A 13,146-nucleotide genomic window follows, 5' to 3' on the forward strand; every position below is an offset into this window, starting at 1 on the left:
GCTTTTAAATATAATTTTATTTCTATCCAAATAAAATACATTGGAGAAGCGTATGCAAGTATTGAATGTACCTAAACTAATAAAAACTCGGTTTGAAAAAGTATGTTAATATTTAAGACAAATCTTAGGAAGCTTTGAATACAACCAATCAAAGTAATACTAAACTCGTTATAATTGGGCCTATTTATGAGGGGTAATAAAACGTACAAGACCACTCGCGTAGCTAACACTGTTTTAAAAGGAACTCTTTCATAAAAAAGGAATGTATAAACAATATCAGAAATAATACAGAGTACAAGTAGAATAATATTCCTTATGGAAGCCGTATGGCGTTCAAAGACCTCTGTTTGGATAGCTGATGAAATCTGCAAACTTTACTAAGCTATGACGATCTATTTTGTTTCATGTCTGTGACAAAGGCATTTTAATTTATCGGTATTTGCATAGGTCTCATATTTAATTTAACTAAACATTTTACAATACCTGGAATAAAAAGGACCTAATGTAAGATCAAACCTGGTAAACACCAAACATAGTATATCGTACTGCAGTAACTATGCCTTCCAACAGAACAATAAACGGTTAATTATGTTTAATAAAAGTAAGGTTTCGGGAGCTGTTTTGGTGAACAAGGTTTTTCGTCGAATTGTGTTTGCAGATTTAGATTTATTTTCAGTTTTATCTGTCTAAGTCTACGAACATGTAGCATGTATTTGATAGTCGGATGCTTAGATCAATTTACCAGTATATACAAACATAGATTTAACTCTTAGTAAACAGTCAGAATGTCTTTAGAAATAAGTAGTTATAATCGTGAATATTTATACAACCAACCACAAAAAATTGATATAAAATGTCTGAATATACAAAGCAGGTGATGATATTCTTACGGAGTTATATAAATATGCTTAAAGGACATACCTACTACACAAATATACTGCAGTACATTAATATGAAAGTTTTTTTTGTATATAACGATAACTTTGCAAATATTCAAAACTGCATGACAACAGCACTTTGACTCTACTCTAACGCGAAATCGCTTTGGTTTAATAATCATAGTCAGTTTTGTTTTCAAAATGTTATGAAAAGCTTTTTATGTAAGGGTTTTACGACATAACAAAACATCATTCAAAACCAATTGTTGTCAGTAAGATGAAAGAAGAAATTAAATTTTTTGATTTTTTTTTTTTTTTTTTGCAGAAAACTGTTACTTATCTTCCAACTGAAATATGTTTAAATTGGCCGACACATTCGTTTCTTGAATGTAATTATGACAAGCTACATCATAAAAAAGGATTTCATCATAGTTTATGCACTACTATATTCCAAGATGCTCCAAGAACCATGAGATAGAGATTTTAACTAGAAGGTTCGTGAACCAAAAATACAAGGTTACGTTAATTCTCAGTCAATTGTTTTTCAAACAGTCTTTTATATATAATAAATATTCATGCATACAATAACAATTTAGAGATATAAATAATTTGTCGAATACATATCATGCAATTGCTTTGCATATACATTTTTCATTGTTTTTTTTATCAAGATGATGTTAGGTCAAACGATAACAACTGCTTGTTAGTTAGTACTAAATATAACAGGAAAAATCAGCAACTATTAACAGTAAAACAGTTTATTTTGAAAAGTAACAATTCAGATACCTTGAAAATGTTAACTAGCCATTAAGTCCAATTATAATATATAATAATAGAGCAAGTCCAGTCCTTGTCGAATTTAATTCTAATAAGTATTAATTTCAATATCTCACATATTACTCAGACTGTATGTAGTATATCCAAGAAATATAAATCATGTTTTTAAAGTTAACGTTTTAAATCCTAAACTGGTAATATTTTGTTATCAAAAAATACATGAATGCTTTTTCAATAAGATTTTATTGACTATGTTCTTCCCTGTCCTCAAATAACTTCCTACTTAAAACATCATGTAAGATTCAAGAACTTTCATGTATCTTCAAGAACAGAAAATGTGATTCTGGAAAAAAAAACTAGAACAACTCAGACTTAAAAATTTTAACATCTTGTTGAAAACAGTTTGAAAACTATAGCATATAAATACTTCTTGACAAGTATGATATCTCAAACTCAGATAGGCTAAACAATAAGTCATCAATACAAACATAATGAGGAATGCTATGTACATATCAATAAAAAAGTCAATTAATTACTTTTGAATATCTCATAGAAACATCGATAAATGCATGAAATTATATTATTATCCCGTCCCTTTCGTCAGATTTCATCGAAAAGGCACACGTCCATCAAGTGTGGAACGCCAAACATGTGGTGTGTCTGTATAAAGCTGGATCATAACCTCTTTAGAAAGAAAACATCCTGTAATTTTAATGAAATACAATTTGGAACTTTCCTTGACTGAAACCTTTCAAGGTTTGTACAAGACATTCCTATAAAATCGGGATGTTCTAGTCTCGAATTTATTCAGATGCCATTATATTTAGCGATTTCTGACGTTCGTCTTAATGTTTGTACTTGTTAGTCAATTTTCACAAGTAAATGCGGTAAAAAGCTTTCATTTATAATAAAATGTTGCTAAAATCTTTGTTTAGTTTGGTAGCAGTGATTCTGTATCTTCTGTAGCTTTGTCGTGGTAGGAAGTATCTTCAGTGCAAGGTGTATCTTTTGTTGTGTTTGTTTCTTGCGTTTGAAGGTTTGTGGAATTTTGGAGACCGGTGAATGCTTTTTTATTCACAGATTTTGGTAGCAGTGATTCTGTATCTTCTGTAGCTTCGTCGTGGTTGGAAGTATCTTCAGTGCAAGGTGTATCTTTTGTTGTGTTTGTTTCTTGCGTTTGAAGGTTTGTGGAATTTTGGAGACTGGTGAATGCTTTTTTATTCACAGATTTTGGTAGCAGTGATTCTGTATCTTCTGTAGCTTCGTCGTGGTTGGAAGTATCTTCAGTGCAAGGTGTATCTTTTGTTGTGTTTGTTTCTTGCGTTTGAAGGTTTGTGGAATTTTGGAGACCGGTGAATGCTTTTTTATTCACAGATTTTGGTAGCAGTGATTCTGTATCTTCTGTAGCTTCGTCGTGGTTGGAAGTATCTTCAGTGCAAGGTGTATCTTTTGTTGTGTTTGTTTCTTGCGTTTGAAGGTTTGTGGAATTTTGGAGACCGGTGAATGCTTTTTTATTCACAGATTTTGGTAGCAGTGATTCTGTATCTTCTGTAGCTTCGTCGTGGTTGGAAGTATCTTCAGTGCAAGGTGTATCTTTTGTTGTGTTTGTTTCTTGCGTTTGAAGGTTTGTGGGATTATCCGAATAAATGCTTTCAAGAACATTGAATGCTTTTTCATTCATGGAACATTCATATATTCCATCTTCTATAGTGAATGCCATGTCAATTATAGAGAATACCGAGCTGTACCTTCCAGAACAAAAACTATTCCCTAGCTTCTTGCTAGTGTATTCCGCGGGCGCTTTACCTCTTCTCGCCACATGCAAGATTATTAGAATTATTCTGTCGTGAACCTCTCCTGTAACACACATATTCTATTTAATTTTAAACTGCGTGACGCCAAGATCTAGATACATGTGTACAGGCGAGAAAGATTCTACATTTATTTTCTAATAAATGATTACGTAATGAAATACACAAACAAAAAATCAAGTAAGTATACGTCCAACTTTGAAGGTACAGTAGAAATATATATATTTGTAATACAGGAATTCATCAAAATAGGAAGGTAAGGCATAGATATATATATATATATATATATATGAGGTAAAGAAGTAATATATCAAAATATAAATGTATAGCAAGAATACGTCAAACTATGACGGTACAAAAGAAATATACCAAAATAAAACGTAGAGCAAGAATTCGTCAAAATGTGGAGGTACAGCAGAAATATGCCAAACTATTGTAACACCTGTTCCTTTGCCCTCTCTCTCTCTCTCTCTCTCTCTCTCTCTCTCTCTCTCTCTCTCTCTCTATATATATATATATATATATCACAATGGATAAGAGGTAGCGTGTACAGGGGCAGGGACGACGTGTTTCTAAGACAGAAATATCAACCCAGGAGTCCGGTGTATTTCTATGTGCAGGCAAACTCAAGTCGATGTAACGTTTCAATCACTTTTACTTTATATATTATTGACAGTATCACGTGAACAAATTAAAAACAATAAATATTGTGGCGAGGCTGGAGGGTGAAGCGGCCGTTCCCACGGGAAGCGGAAATTTACAATAAAACTGGTATTTAATTCGCTAGAAATAATTAGATAAATATTTTGTCTTCAAGTGTAAATGCCTCTGATTAACTACAAGAGTCAAAGACTGTTAGAAAATCTAATGAGTGAATACTAGAACGAAATGTTGCTAACGGAAGCTAGTCGGGGAGTGAGGAGAGAAACACCTATTCCTCTGTACCTCCGTCAGGAAAACTAAAGATATCGTGAGGAAAACGGCAATACGAAGATTCACGTAAAACAACGCAATTTGTATTATAACAAAAACAACATTACACGATGGATTCACCCTTTACACTAGCCAGATAACAGGACAAGAAACAAATAAGAAGTTCATAATAAAAAAATCGATTCGTTTTCAAATAAAGTAGGTCAAGTGAGGAAAGACAAGTGCGCATACGCAAACTGTAACAATAATGCCGGACAGTAAATCATGCTGCAGAAACGAAGAGCATATTCTTGGTCATTATGTGTTACATAAATTTATCTAAGATAAATCACCGTGGAAGATTGTTTACCTTGGTAAATATATAAGTGAAAACACCAGTAATAACGCATGACATGGAATAATATGTGTGATTTTCTGGTGACCTGATTATTGAACCGAGAAAGCATATATACATGCATACATAAAATCAAGTAGGGAGAGTTAAATTTTGCACAAATAATCACTGACATATTCAAGAAGCAGAAATATACCAAGATATGAACGTAAAGCAAGAATTCGTCAAAATATGGTAGTAAAGTATAGCTACATGTATATAAAAAGATAAACGTAACGCAGTAATATACCAAAATATGAACGTAAAGCAAGAATATATAAAATTTGAAAATAAAACAGGACTGTATGAAAATTAGTAGATTAAACTGGAATAGATGGAAGTATGAAGAAAATGCAGGAATATATAAGATATGCAGCTAAAGCATGAATGTAATTTTTCAGATTATGTATGTCAAAACCAAACGGCTGATAGTATAAATTACAACAGTTTGGCTGAGGTCATAACACGAATAGAACAGGATCAGGTATGACAAATCTTAAAGAATATTTTGAATCATACATCATACTTCTAATAATGTTGATGTATGATGTTATAAACAGCCTAACTCTTATTTTATTTATTTCGAACTGTGTACATATTTATCAATTTCATAGAAAACTTAAACGTTCATATAAATAAGTAAATCTGATACAGTCAAATTATGCCAAATATGCTGTTTGGATTTATAAGAGGTCTACCGTACTAACCTTTGATTTTATCAAAACATGCTTCAATGTCGGCTTCAATGCGAGAAGAGGCATTACAAACTAGTATTAAAAACAGGCTCGGATCTAGTTTATCCGTATCACTGATTTGCTTTCGGCTTAACGAAATTCCTTTCTTCTTCATTCTCTCTTGGAAAGCTTCTACGAACGACTTGGCTGCATTTGCATTTGAAGAATCAATTAAGTAAGCAAACAGTCGATCTGATTCTGAAAAGTAGTAAACTTAATGCAAAATAAATATTTAGTAATATTCTCTAATTACAAAAGATAATTTATTGGTATAAAAATAATAAAATGGTTCTTTAATCTTTAGATACTTAACTTGAATCGTTATAAGTGAAATGCATGTTTATCCTAAAAATATGACTTCGGCCTTTCTGATAATCTTAAATGCCACATGTAAAGAAATGGAAAGACATTTTGACATTTGATCTATTTGCACGTCTTTAATATTGGGTATCCATGTGTCCTTTATAAGGTCTCATTAATGTAAACATTTAATCTCGTATGTTTTTCATCCATAAGATAGTAAAATGAACCAACAAAAATACTGCATTGTCACATTTGATCTCAACTTTCAAACATGACTTTAAACAAACTTTAAAACTTAGCTCAATGTAACATTCTGTCCGGCTGCTTTGTATGAAGAAAGCTAAGTTTCATACGTACAGTAATTCTTGCCTATCGCAGTTACTCAAGCATACAAAGTTTCATTTGATATCCGTACTTTGAGACTTTAGATTTAACTCAAAGGGCAAGTTTAGTACTTGTTTATATATTCAAAAGGACAACGTTACAATAGAACTCATTCCTTAAAATACAAGACGATGTCCCTGTTTGAAATTTACAATGAACGTTTATACAATCATATATACATTCTAGCTAGGCAGATAACTAAAACAATACTGCATTTGGTGATTCAAGCATTAAATGTGGCATGTGTACTCGTCTGAGCCTACTTTTTTTTCAAAAATCCCATTAGCCACTTGAAAATTCAAATTGGAAGTTAAATTTTGAATTGAACAGACCTATACAGAGTTCATTTTTGTCAATTTTGAGAAAAATATATCTTAGGATGTTTTGCGTGTGCAAAACCTATTTTTGATGTACAAAAGACTAGTTTAAAAATCCAACATGGCGTCTTTTTTTCAAGATGGCCGCCGTTTCATGTAAAATGCATTAATTTGCCATTAACACTGACGTTTCTAGTCAAATCAATTTTAATGTTTTTATGGACAAATAACATATTAAGAGTGTTAAAGGACATGTTTGTCTCGCCTGCGACTTTTAAAACTGATGGCGGACAGAGGCGTAGCTTTTCTGACGGTGACGGCAATGACGACGGCGGTGCATGTCAAGTTTTTTTCTTCTCAGAACCTACTCTATTGTTTATTGGATTGAAACTTTACACACGTCCTCTTAATCATTAGGCGCTGTTTAAAGACAAGTTCCATAACTCTGACATACATTTTAACAAAATTATCCCCCTTTTAAACATTAGAATTTTCAAAGTTAAGTCTTCGTATTAAGTTTTTTCTCAGAAACTACTGTTTAAACCGGGTTGAAACTTCACACATGCCTTTATGGTTATTAGGCACTGTACAAAGCAAAGTTCCATATTCTGACATGAATTCTAACAAAATTACCCCCTTTTAAAAATGGAAATTGTAACGATAAGTTATTGTGTCTCTAAATGGAATATATCTTAATTATGTCCCTTTATGGCCGTCACTGCTTGATTGGAACTTGTAGTCAAACTTTATATAAGACAGACAATTTTAGAATTAAAGTGTATGTAGCAATCCACGTAGAAACATTAATTTTGATAAACAAAAGACTTTCTTTGTGCCATAGATGAAACAATGCAGATCTATCGTACTTGTTTCCACTGGAATATATTTTGGCCAAATAGTTGTCACATTTGCAGCTGTATAGATCTGTACACAGGAGTTCAATTGCATGTACACCTACCACAACATTCTGTTTACATGCACAGTTGGTCAGTTTTTTTTAAAGCTATTTGCATCTGGTGGGTTGTTATCCAGTGTATCTGCCAAAGGTCACCATGTTTCCCCCATTCCCATTCAGCAGGATTATCGACTTCCATTTGGCAAAACTGTGCCTGTCCCCATATGCAACCAGCTAGGTATATATCTGACGCCATGCTGTCATGAAGAATTCGATATACGAATGGTTTTGCATGCATGTTGTTGTGAAGGGACATAAACAGCTTGCCAGTAAAGAGAAACAATGTGACCTTTGGCAGATGCACTGGACAACAACCCACCAATTGCAAATAGCTGTAAAAACTGACCAAATATGCATGTAAAACAATGTTGTTCTAGGTGTAAATGCAATTGTTTCGGACTCCCGTTTACGGATTTATACAGCTGAAAATGTGACAACTATTTGGCAAAATTATAAAGTCTCAAGACATGCCTTCCAGGGGAGACAAGTACAGTAGATCTGTATTGTTTCACCTATGACACAAAGCAGGTCTTCTGTTTATCAAAATTTATGTTTCTACGTGGAATGCTTTATACTCTTTAATTCTGCGTTATATAAAGCTGAACCACAAGTTCTAATCCGCAGTGACGGCCATGAAGCGACATAATTGAATAACATTCAAGGTAGAGACACAAAACTTTAACGTTACAATTTCTAATTTTGAAAGGGGGATAATTTTGTTAACATTCATGTCATAGCTATGGAACTTGGCTTTACACAGTGCCCAATGACAATGAAGGCGCATGTGAAGTTGAAACTCTATAAACCTAATAGTACTGAGAAAAATAGTTAATACGAAGACCTAACGTTAAAAACTGTAAGTTAACTATGTCAGAGTTATGGAACTTGGCCTGGTACAGCGCCTAATGGCCAGAAAGGCATGTGTGAAGTTTCAATCCAATAAACAGATTAGTTTCTGAGATACTGATTTGACATACAAACTTAAAGTTGACGTCACCGTCGCCGTCGTCATTACAGTCCCGCGGGAAAAAAACTACGCCTTAGTTCGCCGTAAGTTCCTAAAATCACAGGCGAGACAAAAACTGTCCTTAACATTCTAAATATGTTATTCGACTATAACATTAAAACTGATTCAACTAGGAACGTCAGTATTAATGGCAAATTAGTTCTTCACCATCTTGAAAAATGGACGCCATTTTGAATTTTCAAGTGGCTAACGGGATTTTTGAAAAAGGAAGCTCAGACGAGTAAACATGCCAAATTTCATGCTTGCATCACCAAATGCAGTATTTTCCTGAATAATTGGCTTAATCTGCCCAGCTATTCCTAGTGCTAATATAATTACTTATCGCAACAGCATAATACTAACGTTTGCTTCTGCCTTCAGCTCCGTTTAATGCGTCCTAAAATAAATGCACAGTTAACGAATAAACAAACATGGTTGAAAAGCAACACGAGTATAAAAGGCGATGTGAAACGGTGTGCAGTTTTTATATAGACTAATCTGTGTTATGTTTTGACGGACTAACTAATTTTGAGAAATATGATCTATATGAAATGTATGTCCATATCAGCTGTAAAGAACTATATCTCTGGTATTCCTTGCTTAAAGGTAACTGTTCTACCTTAGGAACTAATGCAACTTTAAAATAATAAAAGCATTTGCAACAGTAGATTACTTTTGATTGATTTAGTATGCTTATATCAAAGACAATTTTGTATTCAGGTCTAATGTGACAAAACGTAAACGTTCTGTGAAACAGAAACCACAGTGTTTGATATTTACCTTTTACTGAAGCTATTGATAAGTTTAATAGTTTCTCAATTAGATACGAACAACTAACTCCCGATTCATCTGTAATAAAATGACTCTGCAGCAAAAAGGAAAGCCATAAGATTAGGAAAAAATGCCCAGGATCGCATGAAGCGTTCATTATCGACAGATGTTCCTGCGTTCTTTTTTATTCGATATTACCTTAACGTCTCTGATAATGGCTTGGAATTGCTTTCTTGGTATTTTGATGTCGTCTTCATCTGATTTTTTCTCTAATTTTTCCAGCTAAATTAAAAGTATATTTACATTATAGTATAAAAAAATCAATTTCAAAAAATGAAAATGCGAACAAAAGTAAAATTAAACTCCTAGGTTGTAAAAAACTATAAATTGAGTATTGTTCGTAAATGTTAAGGCAAGCAAGTTAAAGTGCATGCATGCACTTAATAATATATAAAGATCTACTATGATAGATGCGCTGATACTTTGCCTGCCGTTATGTCGGGGATTCATGAGTTCAATCCCGTTCGAGCCGCGAAGTTGACCCCTCAAATAAACTGCAAAGAAGTATAAAGTATGTAGGTAAAGCCACATTCCAATATTGACGCACCATCATATATTACCCACAGCAGTGTATGTATACACACAAAGGAACACAGATAGAACTGATATATTGAAATAGTCATAGGCAAAACAACACGTTTTAGCCTCAACCAGTTAAAGGTGCACAAAACACTCTCTTAGTTCCTGTCACAGTGTACTGTAACATTTACATATCTATACCAGGTTAATCCTTTGCAAATATCATAGTAACTGAAAGCATGATATGGTAACCGTTAAATGCTCGTGTAAATTTATAAAATTTACGCTTGGGTGTGTAGAACGCTAACCTGATGACCATTCAAATTTCATAAATGCTTGAGGGCTAAGGTGGAAACGAAAAGAAAAATACATCATAAAAGAGCCGTAGAACCTAACTAAGGGTTAATGTAATAACAACTGGCAAGAATCCTACGAAACTTAACAGGCAAAGAGTTCTTTCATTACCAAGTGGAAACAGCTATCAATCTAATCTGATTTTGACCTTTGGCTAAATGAATCCAAAACAATAGGGGTCATTTTTTTGGCAATGGAAGTCGACCTTTGAAGTTTGGCGACTCTAAGCAAAATCACTCTTTAGTTATTAAGCTGTAACCGTTTTCAGTCTCGAGGTCACTGTGACCTTGACCTTTCACATACTAATCCACATAACAAAAAGAAAAATCTGCTGACCACAAGTAGTCACTTTATGAAATTTGATGACTGTAGCCCAAACCTGTCTTTATATATAGGGCCAAGAACCTTTTCGGTCTCAAGTTTTTTTTTGACCTTGAGCTTTGTCACACTAACCTCCAATCGATAGGGGTCATCTACAAGCTATAGTCAATCATCGCATAAAACTTGATCATTGTTGGATAAAGTATTTTATACTAGTACTGTAGTTATTGATCGGAAACCTAATAGCCTACCGACCGAAAAATAGACTGGCAGACAAACCGACCGACAAGCAATCATTATGATCAAAACAGTAACCTGCCTCTTTTTCTGCAAAAACCTTGAAAGCGATCCTTCGGAAGCTAGAATGCAGCCAAGCAATATAATAGCAGACTCGGTTTGACTGAGTCTGTTCATAAGGGTTAATGTTAGGTGCAACACCTCTCATGCCCCCTCGCACCGGCTTAAGCGGAATTTTATTACAGTAAACATGAGTGCACTCCATGATCCCAAAGGACCAGAAAATATAACAACACTGAATACGAAATAATACTATATTACGGGGAGACATTTCGAAATGACAAGGATGAAATGACTGATCATATTAAGATTTTGGAATAATAATATCTCTCATGTGTTTAAGAAGCAGATAGAAATATCCGTCCCGAAGGCACCTGCGCGTTGGGCGGTAATAATCTTGCCGAATTACCGCCCATGCGCAGGTGGCCGAGGGACGGATATTTCCATCCGATTTGTAAACACATGACTGATATCGTTTTCTTGCATATCGTATACATGTAAGTGTTTTATTCTGGCAGAATTTGTTTCTTGCATACCATATCTTACAAATAACAGGTAGAAATATTTTCTTTGTAGCACTCTTTCTTATAGTAGAGCGCGGGAAATGAACGTCCGTAAGCAAAAGTGACGTCATGATGTTTTGCGTTACGCGCAATAACAAAGTTCCGCTTTGGTTTTATCGTTTGTAGCGTAATGTTATGTCCTTACGGTAAACTAACATATTTTATATCGAGAAATATACTATAGGGAACGGAGAAAAACTATCAAGGTACCTGCATTTTTTTCGTGTTTTTGCATAAACAATAAATTTTCAGTGCATGAACCACTAGTTGTCCTTAATAGCACGAGAGTCATCTGGCATGGCGGTACCAGATGGGTTTTGCCGGTATGGGTAAAATCACCGGAATATACCGGAATTTCCGGTATACAAGAAAACTTTTGCTGTATCATGAATATTTTGAATGAATATCTTTAACGTATTTAAAAATGTAAAATGACACTATCTTCTATTCAAATTAGACAACAATGGTTACTGAATCTTACCTCACTGCAAACCTTCTCTAAAGCACGACGTTCTGGTGTATCAATGTTCTCTTCATGGGCGGCAACCTGTAACAGCGGTTTAGGTCTAGAGTGAGCTCATTATAGGATTTCATAGATATAGCGAAGTGTAATTTCTCAAGTTCGATTTTATTATGAATTTGAAGTCATAAAAATATAACTTGCTCTTTGTCCCGAAGTATACTTAAACAGAAACATTGAAAATGTGAAAGAAAATCAGAACTGTATTTTTATAGCATTATATTATATTGTCAGACTTTTTTTTCCATTAATCTTTAAATTTTGAAAAAAAGAAAAACCAAAAAATGTGATTTTTAGAGTATTTTTGTTTTTGTTTTAAGCAATCTGCGTCAGCCATTCTATTCTGTAGAGTTGATCAAGAAATTGTCTTCTGCTGTAAAAAGTTTCATTTGGGGACATTACAGCAAACTTCAGAGTGAACCAGATTTTCATTGATACATAATTATACATGTATATAATATTATATTATGCATATTCATTAAATTGAAGAAAAATGTTCTAATCAGCATGTATTATCACCTCTTCAACATTATCGGGTTTGTCTTCGGAATCTTCCGACTCCTTCTCCTTAGCTTTTGCCTTTTTCTAATGTTTAAAATAAGATTTTTCAGAAAAAAATTATATGTGTAACACTTTAAATTATTGTCAATAACTGACGTTACACTCTCCAGGAAGCAGACTAGACATCTACTTCAGAAGTCTTCCACAATAGAACCTCTAGATAACTTTGTCAATACCTATTCCATTTGTTGATATTTCCATTCAGCAGCATTTTGGCACAAATCTTTACCAAAATATTTTACCATGCAGTCATAGACATCCGTGAAATGTATTTTAAACTCAACCCTGACTGTGAAAAACATGTACAACTCTGTGATAAAATATAGAGATATTACGAACTATGTCTCTTGCTAAAACAAAAATGAACGATATTTCTTTAAGATGTATTCAGGAATTAAATTAATTTGAAAAGTGTTAGTGTAAATATTGATAAAAAGAAGTTAACTTATACATGTTACAGCTTGCCAAGGTAGGATTAGTTACATGCAGTTTGATAACGACTTACACAAGAGCATCTTTCACCCATTGTACCTAAAAGAAAACAAACATATCTTTTTGTTTGTAAATAAACGAAATATTTTCTTTCTAGAAATTAAAAAAAAAACAACAACAAAAAAACAACACATGCGATAATTTTGGACACGATTGCATTATGACTTATCGTACTGGCAGTGTTACCCAATTATTAAAGTGTTATTTATAGCATTCG

General features: G+C 33.5%; 1 protein-coding gene across 1 annotated transcript in view; it reads right to left on the reverse strand.

Annotated features, from left to right (window-relative positions):
- The window catches only part of LOC128551093 (uncharacterized), a 25,964-nt gene continuing 12,818 nt past the window's right edge, over positions 1–13,146 (reverse strand). Inside the window, exons 2-7 of the mRNA XM_053531471.1 lie at positions 12,943–12,968; positions 11,838–11,903; positions 9,441–9,524; positions 8,835–8,868; positions 5,480–5,704; positions 1–3,512 (exon numbers count right to left, since the gene is read on the reverse strand). Of these exons, the coding sequence (XP_053387446.1) occupies positions 2,587–3,512; positions 5,480–5,704; positions 8,835–8,868; positions 9,441–9,524; positions 11,838–11,903; positions 12,943–12,963 (1,356 nt within the window). The 5' untranslated portion in view covers positions 12,964–12,968 and the 3' untranslated portion in view covers positions 1–2,586. The remainder of the gene's footprint in view (positions 3,513–5,479; positions 5,705–8,834; positions 8,869–9,440; positions 9,525–11,837; positions 11,904–12,942; positions 12,969–13,146) is intronic.

Source organism: Mercenaria mercenaria, chromosome 19 (genome assembly GCF_021730395.1).
Source record: "Mercenaria mercenaria strain notata chromosome 19, MADL_Memer_1, whole genome shotgun sequence".
NCBI classification, from domain to species: Eukaryota; Metazoa; Mollusca; class Bivalvia; order Venerida; family Veneridae; genus Mercenaria; species Mercenaria mercenaria.